Genomic DNA, 15,390 nt, shown 5'->3' with positions numbered 1-15,390 from the left:
GAAATTGAAAACAAAAAATTGCCGATAAAGCATCTTTATTCGTTTGTTTCCTCTAAATAACACAGAATAAAGCAGCAAAATATGGAAGAGTGAGGTGTACATGTCACAACAAGGGGAAAACAACACACGTCATTACGACGAATCCGAGGGCTACTTTGGATCAGCTTCTGAAAGCAGCTGGTATTGGCGCTGGAAGTGTAGGCGGATCGATCGTCATAGCAACACTCATTTATGTAATCGTTCAGAAAATAAGGAAGCAGTTGAAACCCAAGGCGGCAAAACGACCAACCAAGTATATCTGATGACTTTCGACAAAAAATGACTACAAATTATTGACATAACTTTAAAAATTAAATTATGGATGCATGTTATTTAGTGTTTCTTTTCTGTTATCACTTTTTGTGTTTCTTATATAAAGGTAATTGTCCCTTCTACAATTTGGTAACTTCTCTGTCTGTATTGCACTGTATGGTTGCTATTTCCACTTTTTGGTTTTCTTCCAGTGTTGGTGGGGGCTTGTAAAGTCTATAGGCAGTGTAGAAAAATATCACTCCCATTGCCTTTAAAACCAACCACCAAATCATTATCCGCATGCCCAAATCATGTTTGTCATAGGTCCAACAGGAGCCCTTTTCTCCACACTCTTCTTGCCAAATCGTGCAAGACTTGTCAATGATGTATCCAAGCAGCACCGGCCCAGGTGTTGTTCCTATATATATTGTAAACCTATGTGTATTAGAATAACCTGCACATTCTAGCCAACAGAGACACATTAAATGGTGTAATAAGGAGATTGATGGTATAAATTCCAAAAAAATTCAATTGTCATTGGGATAAACCCTTAGGACACCTTGATCGATAAACATTCGAGGACATTCTCTCTTCTGTTCTTACATGTTTACTACAGAATTTGACTTTTTGAGTTTTCTTTTTTTCCGAAAAAATATGTAAACATAAATCTTCTCTTGTAATTTCTCGAGACCTTATATTTTCTTAGCTTATGACCTTATTGCAGACTGGTCGAATAACATGCAAAACACATCCAATAATCCAGTTTAGCAGATTATGGTGAAAATCAATTTTAGAACAGTGTTTTTCTTGATACTAATCAAACTTAAAAAGTGGTAGAAAGATATGTAGAAGAAGGACAAAGGAAGTAGATGTGATGAAAAAATGTACTTGCCTAACAGACGACCAACCAAGAGTTGAATTCCTAAGGCTAAAGATCGTTGATTATCAGGTACACATCTAAAAGTTAACAAGTGAAAAATGTAACTTTTTATAAATAATATAATTTTTTAAAAATCAAAACGTTTTTAAAATTTCAAAATCAAACAAAGTTACCTGAATATCGATGTGACAACTGGAGACATTGTCATGAATGTGAAAAACATAATGCAGAATAATAGGACACAAAATGCATAGAACCAAGGACATTTTTCTGCGCAGCTACCATTAACAGCAGCTGATTTATTGGCAGGAGTATCGATACACGAGCAGTTAAAGTACGACTGAAAAATAAACATTGTTCACAGTCTAGAGGGTGTCTTAGATTTCTACGTTAAATGTGAATGATGTAAAGCAATTATCTTGTTTAAGATATTTATTTTCAGCAAAGCATATGCACTGCGAAATATGAAATTATTTTTTTTTTTTACGAAATCGTCATAAAAAAGCAGTCGTCTTGTATGACTAGTTTTAAACCAGATCAAGAAGATAATGAAAGTTCTTGATGTACTTGGCAATTCTTTCTGGAAAACTCACATAAATCCCTTTTAAAATCTTACTACTATATTCAGAGGCAAATCTAACCTTTACTCCGTTCACCGTTGAGACGTTTGTACAACCCGCGTGACATGGAGAAAAATACACGGTGTGGTTGGTGTCACAGATGGGTTCAAATGCTGCTGTTGTACACCCACATTCTTTATTGCATGTCGTAATCAATCCTTGTACAGAACTGAGTATGAAAATGAGTGTTCTATATTTTAACGAGGGGTTGTTCATCAAGCTTATTGTCGTTTCATTAATAAATTTCTACTTACTCAGTTTTTCTTAATTTCTTAATTTTCAATGTATTATAAGTCAATGCTACAAAATACCTATAATGTAGTCGGACTACTTTTCTACACCTCTGACAACAAGCTGCTGCTGTCAAATGGGATGAATTGTTGACGCAAAAATTATGAATTTGGAGCTAATATTGCCTTTTGATTAATATTTTTATTTGGTAATTTTTGTTATAAAATTGGGACTACATTTTCGTCTTGTACTGTTTGATACAGTAGTTAAGACCAAGTTTTCGTTCGATTATAGATGTGACCTACAGAACAGTAAATATGCCATTCACCTTTGTTCAGCATACGGAGTGTTCAGACCAGCAAGTGGTTGATCGGAACAGTTAATCAGAAATGTGGGGGCGAACAAAAGACAGATAGACATGCAAATTAAGCACAGTTTGATGATTCCACGGCAACGAAGAGCCATTTTCTTTGGTAGATATCCTCCCAGCAGCATACCCCCACCAGATCCAGGGATAGTTATAATGCCTGGATGAAAGTAGAATAAACATATCAACGTTAAATCAAGCTGATTTCTTGATACATTGCTCATTTTTATCATGATTATGAATGCAGATTTATATGCATTCATATTTACTGAATGTGTTTTAATGTAATGTATACATGCTTAATGTCCGGCAAAGAGAATCTTCGATCCACAAAATGTATTATAGTCTGAAAGAATGAATAGAAATATCATTACATACCCATCACACTTCCTGCCGTTGTTAAATCCACATTAAACAAAACGTGTATCAGCTTAGCTCCAAACACTGCAGTCCCTCCTACCACCATTAACTCTATGGTCGCTCCTAGTATAATGAACACGTACGTCGGATTCTTTAGCTACAATTTCACAACATATGTTGTATGAAAGGTGAACATAACAAACAGTGATTAATCTAATAATCTCTTAACTCCTAAAAGTAATACAAAATAGATAGTTGGGCAAACACGGACCCCTGGATATACCAGAGGTGGGATCAGGTGCCTAGGAGAATTAAGCATCCCCTGTCGACCGGTCACACGCGCCGTGAGTTCTATATCTTGATCAGGTAAACGGAGTTATCCATAGTCAAAATAAGTGTGCCAAGAACAGTCAAACAATCGGTATGAAATACGTCAGACAGCATTTAATCCAATGATAGGTTGTATTGGCGAACTAGAACGTTATGACGACAATAGGATTTGTGAAATACTCATTTTAAACGAGACTGTTGAAACCCCCGTACCATCAACTTGTTTGTCAGTAGCCTGCCTCGATTTAAAAACTGATCATATGCAGAACAAGCTCTTGCGTATCGAATCAGTTGAGAGATATAAATATCATATGCAGGTGATAATCGAATATTGCTACATAAATATGGGAAGTTGACGATGGAGAAACTGAAATCATACCGTTTGTCATAAAGTTGAATTCTTAGTTTTCTGTTAATATCTACTTTCAATAAAATATCAGGTAAGAAGCAGAAGAGGATAACTCTATAGTGTCTTTAATTTCGAGTTCACGGGGATATATCGAATCGACAAATGAATGAAAGTTATTATTGTTAGATTAGGAGCATAATTCGTGCCCATGGGAATTCCAACAGACTGTTGGAAGACCTGATCACCAAAGACCACGAAGATATTGTCAATGAAGTACTCTAGCATATTTTTATTTCAACTTCAGAGTAATTGTGAGTGGAATCAGAGTGGTGTTTAACAAAATGTTTTTTTGGGTGACTGATCACTAGATATGAATATTTCCGTTTTCCATTTTTATTGAAGAAGCAACTGTCTATGATGTCAAAACTCTAGTCTTTAATTATGAAATGCGTTTTTCGCATTGTACAGTGAATATTGTAAAATTAAATATCAATTTACCAGCAGCCATATCGCTTTGGGGATGTCCTTGAGCTTTGTTCCAAAGTCTGGTCTCGTAGTTGTTTCGTCGTTTCCGGAAGTGTATGCTTCTGAAACTTTCTGCTTTTGCAACTCGTTATATCCTATAAATCATTGATTAATTTGCATGATATTGCCATATCATATTTACACCATTTCAAAGATAAGAGTAAATCGTAAATTAGGTAACCAATTTCTACTCTAAGTACTATTTTCTAAGGTAAAGATTGTGTCGTTAAATATTTGATACGTAAATGTATTATATCGCTATGGTCGTTATAATGAATGCTGTCTGACATGTTCTATACCAATTGGTAGTCCGTTCTTTGCATACTGGTTTGGATTACGGATTACTCAGTATAACTGATCAAGATATGGGGTTTATCACTACACATCATAAACCATAGTTAGGGCATTGGCCCTTAAGTTTGTGATCCATTCTGAATGGTCAATTATCACCAATTATATAGTCTATGTGATAATGTTAAACATTCATGGAAGAAGCAAGGCTCATAGTAGTAGAAGCAATAATATTATCTGACTAACATACCTGGAAGACGCTTTGGGAATCCCAAGGTAGGTAATACAATAAAGAAGAAAGCAAAAAAGCTTATGACGACACCAATCCACCAAGCCCCAACCCACTGTGGGTCATCTGGAGTCAACTCCACTCTATCATGAAACGTAATGAATTGTAAGAAAGAGTACAATGAAAAATTGACTTTGTGGCCATAAACGAAGAACAGGGTTACGTCAAATCATTTCATTTAGTACTGTGTTCAACATTATGTGATTCCTGTGTTTGATGTACTGGTCAGACTTGACTACACTATCCTGGGAATATATTCTGAATTCAAATTCTTCGTTAGTAAATCTCAATTCATGGCTACCAGGCCTGATCATATACTTGCTGAAGAGAGTGACCTCCATGACAGATAAAGCCAAGTGTTATCATTTGTACTTCACACACGGCTGATATTCTAACGGTTGAAAGGCGTTTAACTATGACAAAGTATAGGAAAATAAAAATTTGTAACGGTGCACGTAATTTGCTTTTCCAGAAATGCATTTCCCCTATATATTTTTAAACTTTGATCAGAATAACAATGTGTGTGTGCGATGGACATTTTAACCATGATCACTACATTTTCATATCACAGGTACATGTACTACTAAAAAATCATTTTAATTGTTATTTAGGCAATCTAATATGCACTCGCTGATTTACGTTAATTTCCGACTGTGATGTCATTTGTTCGAGGCCCGGTGTCAAACCCATGACGTAAAGAAAAAATAGTAACTGCTGCTTCGCCAAATGCTGGACATTTAAAGGCAAAAATCGCGGATCTTTCTTATGATAACTGTAAAACTGAGGTAATGTGTCTCAACAGACGTTGTTATGGTCCTCAGTGTCACATTCATTCGCGAGGGGATGTAAAACAACAAAATATGTGTCAAACATTCGCTACAGGGTGCCTTATTGATTTTGTGTTTCTTTTTTCATTGAAATTTGAAAACTAGAGCTCTTCATTTCCATTTCAAATTACAAATCCTAATGAATGATAGTAACGCTCTTAAAAACACAGATTTCCAATCAGCCACAAAAACTCACAAATCAGGAATATACAAGGCTACTTACGAATTTGGAGACAGTTTATCAATGTCCACGAACAATCCAAGAGTTTGTCCTCCAACAATGTACCCAACTGCAACACCAACAGCAGCGGAGCAGAACGTCAGCGCTAAGAAATACATGCTATTAGCAAAAGCATTTTGCACCAAAACTTTATATAACATGCTTAAATGATTTTTTTTCTCCATTTTTGTAATTCTGACTAAAGGTGGTCGATACATTTTTGCCAAGTTTCCGGTGCATGGAACGCAAATGCTTGTTGTGGCGTTATACTGCAAATGACCACACTGACATAATAGCAATGCATTTTTTAAAATAATCGCTTAACGTTTTTATTCATAGATTTCAATGAAAATAAGAGTATTAACTCTACTACCTACTCAAAACATAACCACAACACCTCAATACATAGCATAACGCTAGCCACGCACGTTGGAGGCCGTGCATATTTATTATATTTAATCACAAATATGAAAAACACACCAATGTACAATAATGTTCCATACACAATATACAGTAATACTCCACACACAATATTCAGTAACGTTAATAAGCCCCCCCCCCCTTTAGCATACCCGAGCCGGCCAGGAAAACCCTAGAAATAAAACGATTAAAAAATCGAGAAAAATTCTAGGAAACCTGTATCCGATGCCATTGCTCCAAGGTGCAGGAGGAGTGTGACGGACCTCACACAAAACATGTAAGCCTACATATAACAAAACTAATGTATAACTGAAAGTTTGTCCTATCTTCGTGAAGAACGGCTAGAAACTGACCAGCCTAACAAACTTGTTTCCTATTGTAAACCTATGCTACCTTTCTATTGGTCAATAATGGACCAAACCCCCTATAACAAAGCACGTTACTGTAACGTGAATACATCATTTTCCCGCTTTTACTAGCGAATCACGGGAAAATACAATTATAAAGTATATTTTTAAACCATCGCGTATTTCGTGTGCATAGGTAAAACTCAGGTGACAGAACAATACTGCGTTTGTCCTATTTTTCAGAAAGGAGCTCTATTGTTCGTTATCTTCACCTGTCATTGTTATATGTGAGGCAGTTAGATAAAAGTCATATTTACTGTACGTTTAAACAGGAAATTACCAATTGATGAAGATGGTTTTCACCTCAATTCTTGTTTTGGTCAAATAGGTGGATTCCACATGTTAATTTACATAAATGAATAGTTCCTACGTGAAAATTCTACACCATAATTAGGCCAGCTGATGACCGTACGTATTGTGAATACATAAGAAGATAAAACAACAGGCTTCATAAAGTATTTGTTGATTGTATTCATTCCTTTGCTCCTAGATATCAAAGCGAAGAATTACAATGTGGCTTCTTTACATATATCAATATTTAACTGTACTCACAGACGTAAAGAGATGTCATTTTCTGCTTGCAGTTTTCGTCGATGTACGTGAGTGCTATGGTAAACATGGGAACCGCTCCGATACCATGAAATATCTGTCCAAGGATGAACATAGCATAATACTCTACAAAGGTTGATGCATCGGAATCCGTCCCGGTACATTGCTCCGATTCAGGGGCACGGGACAAGCTGCACACAGCTTCAGTTGTATTTTCATTCGCATTGCTGTCTGTGAAAATAATATTTAGAGTGTTATTCGTAAAATACGTGAATACATTTGTTCAGTTTGATGACATTTTTTTTTTCTTTAGAACAACATACTTAGGCATGAAGTTTTTTAAATTAAAAATAACAGTAACAAATATGCCACTGAAGTTACTGTGCTGAATTGAAGATGAAAAACTGTAGGATTTACAGCCACATTTAAATGGTAAGTACCTGATAAAGTATAGTGATATTTCTTTCCAATAAAATGAGGCAGTAGAAACAAAAAGCTCCCAAGCGACATCACAAGAACACCCGCTGCCATTAACTTTGGTTTATGCACACGCTCCCCAATATACCCAATGAAAAGAAAGAAAATGAAAGCTCCAAAGTCATTGGAGGAGGCGATGATAGCGGAACGTTTGCTGGAGAGGTTGTATCTTTTTTCTAATGCTGGAATAATGACGTTTACGACGCCATTGACAATGAATCCTTCAAAAAAGTTAAATACACATTGCCAGAATACGTTCCATTGTATAGTATTGAAGAACTGCAACCATCTGAAAGTAAATGTTACTATTAAGTATGTATTTCGTGTTTCTCTTGAGTTTTAAACCACAAAACAATTAATTCCCCGATATCAAAACAATCACTTGTTATCCAAGAATCGTCATGTTACTATGTATAAACCGAAATGTAAACTAGCGAATAAGAATCATTGAACTTTTTTTATCCTGTAAATGGGGGTTTGGATTTCCTACTGGTATGGAATACTTTGTTCTTCAATACATTGGAACGAAACAACCATTGTCGTTGGACACAGAAAAGAGTAAATATGATGTATATAGAAATATTCTTTATAATCACAACTATATCGAGCTACCGAGTTGAACGCTGATAATTCGAGCTGGTATAAATGTGAAAAGATAATTGAGCTTACTAATTTTATTTATTCACTGAAAATAAATGACGAAGTAAAAAAAAAATGCATAAGATAACTACGTTTAGACTATTGATTAGAACTAATTGCTTTCTTTGTGTGTTTTATGTGGAGATTTTCACAATATTTACATTTTTGAAATAAGTAACCGGTCGCTATAACTTAGTGGTTAAGACGCTCGCTTTGCAAAACAGAGGCTCGGGTTCAATTCGCAATTCCGACTCCGATTCCGACCTATGTAGTGATTTCTTCACTATGCAATCGAAGTAGAGGTAAACGTGAATGTTACGGGTTTCTTGTATATGACATTATAAACCATGGTTTCATGGGACGATAAAGAACCCTCATTGCTGCGGCTGTGATTGTCATGCCAAATGAAGACACTTCCCTTGAAGCTTGTGGCGTTTTTACATGAGTGAAAAATTCTCGAGTAGACCGTTAAGCATCATCAAATTAAAAAAAAATAATTTAAGCAAGGCTTTTACAACCCATTGCCTCGCTACAATATTTATTCCAAAGTCCTAGGTAGTAAAAAATGATCGTTCGTGAAACTTTCATCATGCAGTAAGGGGTGATTGGACACAATATGCGTAGAATGACACATTATTTGCGATTGGGCATAAAAGGGTAAGATTAACTCTAGTTTTGAAATGTTATACATATATACATGAGAGTATACCTAATTTTACACTACTTGAATAATCTTGATTACTTGAACATAACTTGACACACCTTGTGTTAATGAAACGATGCCTACTAAGTATTGATAACACCAAAGACCATGAAATGTGAATATGCTCTTGAAAAATCCTTTTCTGAGTCCATATTACCTTGGCTTAAAACAGCAACATCCATATGGTTCTACCTCCTCTTCCGTCTCCCTCCTTTTGTCTTGCACTGCTCTACTCATTGCCATTAATTTCTTCATTAATGTAAAATAAAGATAAAAATTGAATAATTTCCTCAAAATTTAACCAAAACCTACTATCCAATATATATATGAATGATTATTTTGCAGTTTTCTCAACGTGTAACTCAAAAGCTAAAAATATCAGACTGCAGTTCTTCACTTAACATTCTAAATCTGAATACAATAGAGATACCTCAGACTGTTCTTCTTCTTCGTGGAACATTTTTCATTTGTGTACACATATGCTTATCTCATTACAATAAATTTACTAGTCCTAATATTGGTATGATAAGTATCATGATAAACCGTTAAAACTTACAGTTCGCCATACTGCTTAAACTGCGACATGAAGATAACAAGCTGTCCCGAAACATTTGCCATATGCGTGATAGTTTGTAGTTCACATTTCATACACTTGTATATATTGATGTACATGTAATTCTGTTTTATAGGTAAATTCAGAATTTTCCTGATAGTTTTGACGAAGTACATGTGATATGAAAATCATTTTTTTTTTTTTTTTGGTTATATTTTTTCTCATTATCATTGTTTTCAGAAGTAAAGAAAGGAGAACATGTATATGTTATTGAACAAAATGGAGCAAACGTTTGGACAATCCAAGACGCATCGGTGTGGTGAAGATACGTCATTTTATGCAAATGGAGAGTTAATTACCTTGGATCATTTTCATTTTTTTTTTACAACTGAATAGAAATCAATGTTGTGAATTGATTTTTAAAAATCATATGATTTAATTCCAGCCAGATTTCATTAATGCCTAAATGTACTTTTAACCTTATTAACGTTAGCACCTGAATTTATTGTGGTATGTATTCTGTTAGTTTTATCGATTATGTTGGTAAAAGGTCAAGCTTGTCAGTATATCGTCACCTGTGTTAATATTTTCTGTTTTCCAAGGGTTAATAAGCAATTTTTGCTAACGGAAAAGACTTAAAAACTGAATTTTTGAGTGTACCGTCATTGCATCCAACAAAGATGGATGGCATTTTAATATTTCGAAGAATTCTGCAGTGTTAGTGAGAAACGTTATATTTTCCTTATGCCCCTGTTGCATGGATATTCTCTGCTTTTTATTTACATTTGTACCTGTTTCCACCTAATCCATATAAAATATATACAAAATTTAGTATTTTTGCCATGGGGGGGGGGGGTGAAAATCGTTAAGATAACATAATCGTAGTCTTCTCATTATATGGAACATTTGATTTTCAAAAAATCGCAACATCCACATTGGTATCCCCATTGCGATAGCTCCATGGTAGAGTGTTCGCTTCATAACAGGTAGGTCGTGAGTTCGAGCCCCGTTCGTGCCCTGGCGGCGTCAAACATAAGACGGAAACATAGTACATGTACACATTTCACACATCGAATAAAAGATTTTTCACATACCAAATCACTTGTACACCCGAAGGTTGGGTAACCGTGCCATTGTATTTATGATAATTAAACCAAATATTAGCAAAGATTAGTAACAATCAAGGAAGGGCGTCACGCTTTCTGCATACAGTGTTTTCATTTACTACATTTGGTATGGAACATTGAATATTGAAAAAATACAAAAATTTGGATGCCATGGGAAACAATAGAAACAGAAGATCAGACATACTAAAATAAATCTCTCTCTCTCTCTCTCTCTCTCTCTCTCTCTCTCTCTCTCTCTCTCGTGTGTGCGTGCGTGCGATACCTCATTACTAACACTTCATGTGTACTCACCATCTTGTCTTCGGGATTCGGTCACCAAGTGATACATCCAGCAATCTAACTCATCATTTAAAACAAAGTTATAAAGCACAGGGACAGTTTTATATCACTCCATCGGCATATCTGATGTGTTTCTGTTGGTCGCCCACGTCATGCTCTGTTTTCAAGACCATTTTCAGAAATAATATATAGAAAACGCATGGACGGTTTTTCAATCATGCCGAATAATGTCCAAGAGAACAGCATTGGTAAGTTCTTAAAACTATTTGAAAAGACATGGCAGACACTCTTGAAACATGGATGAAGATATTTTGAATATGTAGAAAAAGCCTAATAATTCTTGAAAACTACTCACTGTACCCCTTACCTGGCTGTTGAATACAGGTAAACTTCCCTTGAAGGCACTAATCATCAAACCCATCCAATTCAAAATTGCAGCAATCAAGATAAATGCTGATGATTTTGATTAAAGGATAAAAATACCTTAAACAGAGACCACAAAGAGTTTTAATTTCTCGTGTGAAACATGTACAGTGACTATGTATGTTGTTAAACCTTTCTCTCGCCACTCGATTTGGTCCCTCGCTTCGCTCAGCACTAGGCCCTAAATATCTTGGTTCTCGAGAAAAGTTTACCAACACATACGCGCCGTAGTGATTGCTCCTTCGCCAAACGTTCGGCAGTTAGAAGCGAGAATCACAGGTCTTTCGGATATGACCTTTAAAACGGAGGTCCCATGTCGCGACAGGCGTTGGCACTTTAGAGAACCCTCCCTGCTACTGCCGTGAACCTAAATTTGTGGTACTTCACCTACAACTGGTGACGTCTTAATGCGAATAAAAATTCCAAATTCAAACAACTATAATTTAGAGAAAAGCACTTTGTCTTGTCCAGAGTCAAATATCATAATGTTTTCGAAACATAAAGCTGTTTGAAATGTAGTGAAAACAGATTGCGGTCAGAAAACCTGAATATAATCTGAAGTGAATTTAATGCTGCACATTTCCGTTCTTTTTTCTACAAATCGTTCCTCGGCATCAGCTTTCTGTTTCGCATCATCAGTGTGTCTTCCTATACAACTAGCAAAAGTGTCATTTCCTTCTTGTAGCGGTCAGCCAGGTTCGATCTCCGCCGGTGGTCAGTTGGTAGAGCACCTGCCTAGAAATTCAGGGGGCCCGGCTTCGAATCCCGGTCTGGTCCGTTGCATTTTCTCCCCTTCCTATTACATTTGGTGCTGTAGACCAGCCCCTGGAACTGACAGGTGGTAGTGCCTGCCAGGGGATTAAGATCCTGGGTTGACGTCTTTACGTGTGAAGACATTTAAGGAGGGAAGATTGTTGCGGTCAGCCGGGTTCGATCGACGGTGGCCAAATAACTCAGTTGGTAGAGTAGCTGACTAGAGATTCAGGGGGCCTGGGTTCGAATCCCGGTCTGGTCCGTTGCATGTTCTCCCTTTCTGTTACACTTCTCACAGATTTATGGTACTTGAATTTTTCTTACAACTTACTGGTTTTTAAAGTTATAAAAAAAAAAACATATCGCATATGCTAGATACGAGCATCGTCAACAAATTTCAAAAGAATTTGATGGTGAACTGTAAACTCCTGTCAATATTAATATTGTACTATTAGTATACAGTTATACTTTTTCACTTAAATCTGCATTTATCCTGATGCATGAATGTTGTTGAATGCATAATCAAGCTTACCTTGGGCAGTCAGCGGATACAAGGTGTGCTTGTTTTGTCAGATTTACCGAGTTTTGTCAGCCAAATTGTTTTATACAGTCTTGATAAAATATGACCCTTCCAATGTGTTTATGGGACAACAATGTCATGTTTGTATATTTGTTCATCAGCTAATGTCAGAACACTTGCATAGATATGTTCGCATTAGAGGCGGAATTTTAAAGATGTGTTAACTGCTTAAGAATGACCAAATAAACCGCAATAAATGTAAATATTTGAGGGTAAGCATCCGTACTTCATGTAAGTACCCGAAGAAATCAGTAGGAATTTGTTTGAACTCTCCTCTAATTTATTCACGGGGATTTCAAAAATACGAATAATCGGGGTCAGGACGGGACTTGTAGCATTTGGTAACGTATATTTATGTACCATCTGCCTTCCATTTATCTTTATTCGGTGCCACAGTTCTTCAGACTTTATTTCGTATCATAATTCTTCACTTTATTCAGTATATATGCTGTATGATACATAAGAGTTCATGTAGTTGCTTTTTTTTAAGAACATGAAAATGATAGAAATAGAAAATTCCATATGTTTGCTAAGGTCTTGAACAGTGAAAGATTAGATTATGTTTCTGTACTTTGCTTTTGAAACACGACTTCATCAAGTTGAAATGCAGATATAAAATTGAACACAGGAATGAAAATGCAATTCGGATTCTAAAAAATATTTTACAAATCCTTCCAGTGTTATCAAGTGCATATGAACAATAATGCATCAATAAGTTTAGATTTGAGAATGCTCATCATAAAATGCACAGACGATGAAGACTACTGTGGATGTTAACGATGAGAAAATCCAACGAAGTCTAGTGTAGTGTAGTGTTCAAGTTGAACTCTGGCATCCCTTTCTAAAATATCATGGCCACAGATTCTTAGTAAATGTGTAGAACAGTGCTGGAAAATGACGTCATTTTGTTTCTTTAATAACAGAAAAATTAACCAATACTTGCAGAATTGAATTGTATACGTGTTATCATTATCTTTCATTTCCGAAACTTTCACGTACATTTCATCTTAAGAAGAAAGGGACAATCAATTCTTAGAAGTATGTTTGTAATTCAAGACATCGCACAATATTGAAACAGGCGCTGAAAGTTGTCAACTGCAGGATAGAGTTCAAATATTACATCCTAATGCGGTCAACCAGAGATTCCACTATTAAAGGCACAGATGCCCCCGATACAAGGGAACATCTCACATCCCCAGTTCATCATCCATGACCTACTCTGCTAACGTTCTTAACAATCATAATATTTGTCATCTGTCGAAGAATTTCTACACACTAAATTTTTGTGTTTGGCTTGTCTGATAATGAGAATTAATGTTTCTTCGATAAAATATGTTTATCGGAGAGACAAACATACAATTCTCTACACATGGTACATGCTAATTATCTCTCTTCTTGATGTCCCGTATTTCATTCATCACTTACAGAAACGAGCCGGGGTTTAAAACCCCTCCCTTCCACCCTAGCCCATCATTTTATGAGAACGGGTTCTGCAGTTTTAGATATATACCGCGGGGAGTCTGTTGTCATTGCTGCATTGTGTACTTAGATGGTTCATAGGCGCAGTGTCATTCGCATCAATATCGCCGGAAGAGAAGTCGTACCATTTCATCAGTGAACATAATCAGTTTGCAGAAATATTCTTTTCTGTTGTGATTTCAACTGTATATAAGTCATGGACATTTCTCATAAACTGTTCATTAATTAAGGTTCATTAATCAGTAATGACCTATTCTGCCAACGATTTAGTAACAATCATGATATTTGTAATGCCGTTGTTGTAACATAGACTTCCCCCAACATAGACTTTCCCCCGGAAAAACGGGCCCGGGATAGATCCCCCCCCCCCATAGAGGGAAAAAGCGTCCAGCATATAATTTCCCCCTATGTACAAAGTCAGTATAGAGTTTCCCCTTGGGCGGAAAAACCGCCCTGGTATAGAATTTCCCCCTTCGGTTTCCGGATTTCATTTGTTATAGTTTAATGAAATATATATGCGCTCATCAATATTACGATATTCATAAAACAAACGAATTTTTTTTAGATGTTGAAGTCGGGTCTGAATGATTTTGTTTTGATATACCATTACACGATTTGAATAATTTCCTTTTTTTTTTTTTTAAAAAATCATAAGATGATGATTGTTCACGATACACAAGACCCTGCTCAAAATTAAAAAAGAATAATAAGAACGCTTTGGTCTAGATAAGCTAGAGAATTCTAGTAATAGAACTGGAAACAGATACATAGCTAAAATGTAAGAAGGGGGGGAGGCGTACTGTCATTTAGGGGGAAATTCTATACTAGGACGGATTTTCCTAGGGGGAATTGGCCCGGGTTAATTCTTCCTAGGGGGAAACTTTATGTCAGGCCCACCTTTCCGGGGGTGGGTGTCTATTCCAGGCCCGTTTTTCCGGAGGGAAAGTCTATGCGGGGGAAAATTCTATACTACAACACCGTCATTTTCCCAATGATAAATTTTTGGTGTTTGGCTTCCCTGATAAAAGTAAAGCTCACATAGTATATGTAGATCAAATGTTGACCCATAAAGCCTAAACATATACAAAGATAGCGAACAGTGATCAATCTTGTAACTCCTATAAGGAATACAAAATAGAGAGTTGGGTAAACACGGGTCCCTGGATATACCAGATGTGGGATCAGGTGCCTATGAGGAGTAAGCATCCCCTATCGATGGGTCACACCCGCTATAAGCCCTATATCTTTGTGAGGTAAATGGAGTAATCCGTAGTCAAGTACGGCCTAACAATTGGTAGGAAACACATCAAACTCACATCAAACTCAAACATATTATGTAATCGATCCAGATTTAATCATTTCTTATAGCCATAAAAGCTTCGATGACTTATCACATTGTGTTTCTATGCAGGTTTCTCAGT

At 36.2% G+C, this 15,390-nt stretch overlaps 2 protein-coding genes across 2 annotated transcripts in view; one reads left to right on the top strand and one right to left on the bottom strand.

The window, feature by feature from the left end:
* The window catches only part of LOC125651136 (uncharacterized), a 96,037-nt gene extending 95,666 nt beyond the window's left edge, over window positions 1–371 (top strand). Inside the window, exon 121 of the mRNA XM_056166095.1 lies at window positions 66–371. Coding sequence (XP_056022070.1) covers window positions 66–302 — 237 coding nt within the window. The 3' untranslated portion in view covers window positions 303–371. The remainder of the gene's footprint in view (window positions 1–65) is intronic.
* On the bottom strand, window positions 24–9,314 carry LOC125649403 (solute carrier organic anion transporter family member 4A1-like). Its single transcript, XM_048876934.2, has 13 exons — window positions 9,206–9,314; window positions 8,933–9,024; window positions 7,397–7,722; window positions 6,960–7,187; window positions 5,584–5,686; window positions 4,495–4,616; window positions 3,927–4,048; window positions 2,768–2,906; window positions 2,351–2,549; window positions 1,813–1,960; window positions 1,345–1,511; window positions 1,184–1,248; window positions 24–709 (listed from the first exon to the last, which is right to left on the bottom strand). The coding sequence occupies exons 1-13, from the start codon at window positions 9,233–9,235 to the stop codon at window positions 432–434; spliced, it is 2,019 nt and encodes a 672-aa protein (XP_048732891.2). The 5' UTR covers window positions 9,236–9,314; the 3' UTR covers window positions 24–431.
* Window positions 9,315–15,390: the final 6,076 nt, after the last annotated feature.

This window comes from Ostrea edulis, chromosome 5 (assembly GCF_947568905.1).
Source record: "Ostrea edulis chromosome 5, xbOstEdul1.1, whole genome shotgun sequence".
Lineage (NCBI taxonomy): Eukaryota > Metazoa > Mollusca > Bivalvia > Ostreida > Ostreidae > Ostrea > Ostrea edulis.
Note: the sequence above shows the minus strand (reverse complement) of the source record. Positions and strands in the feature narration are given on the sequence as shown.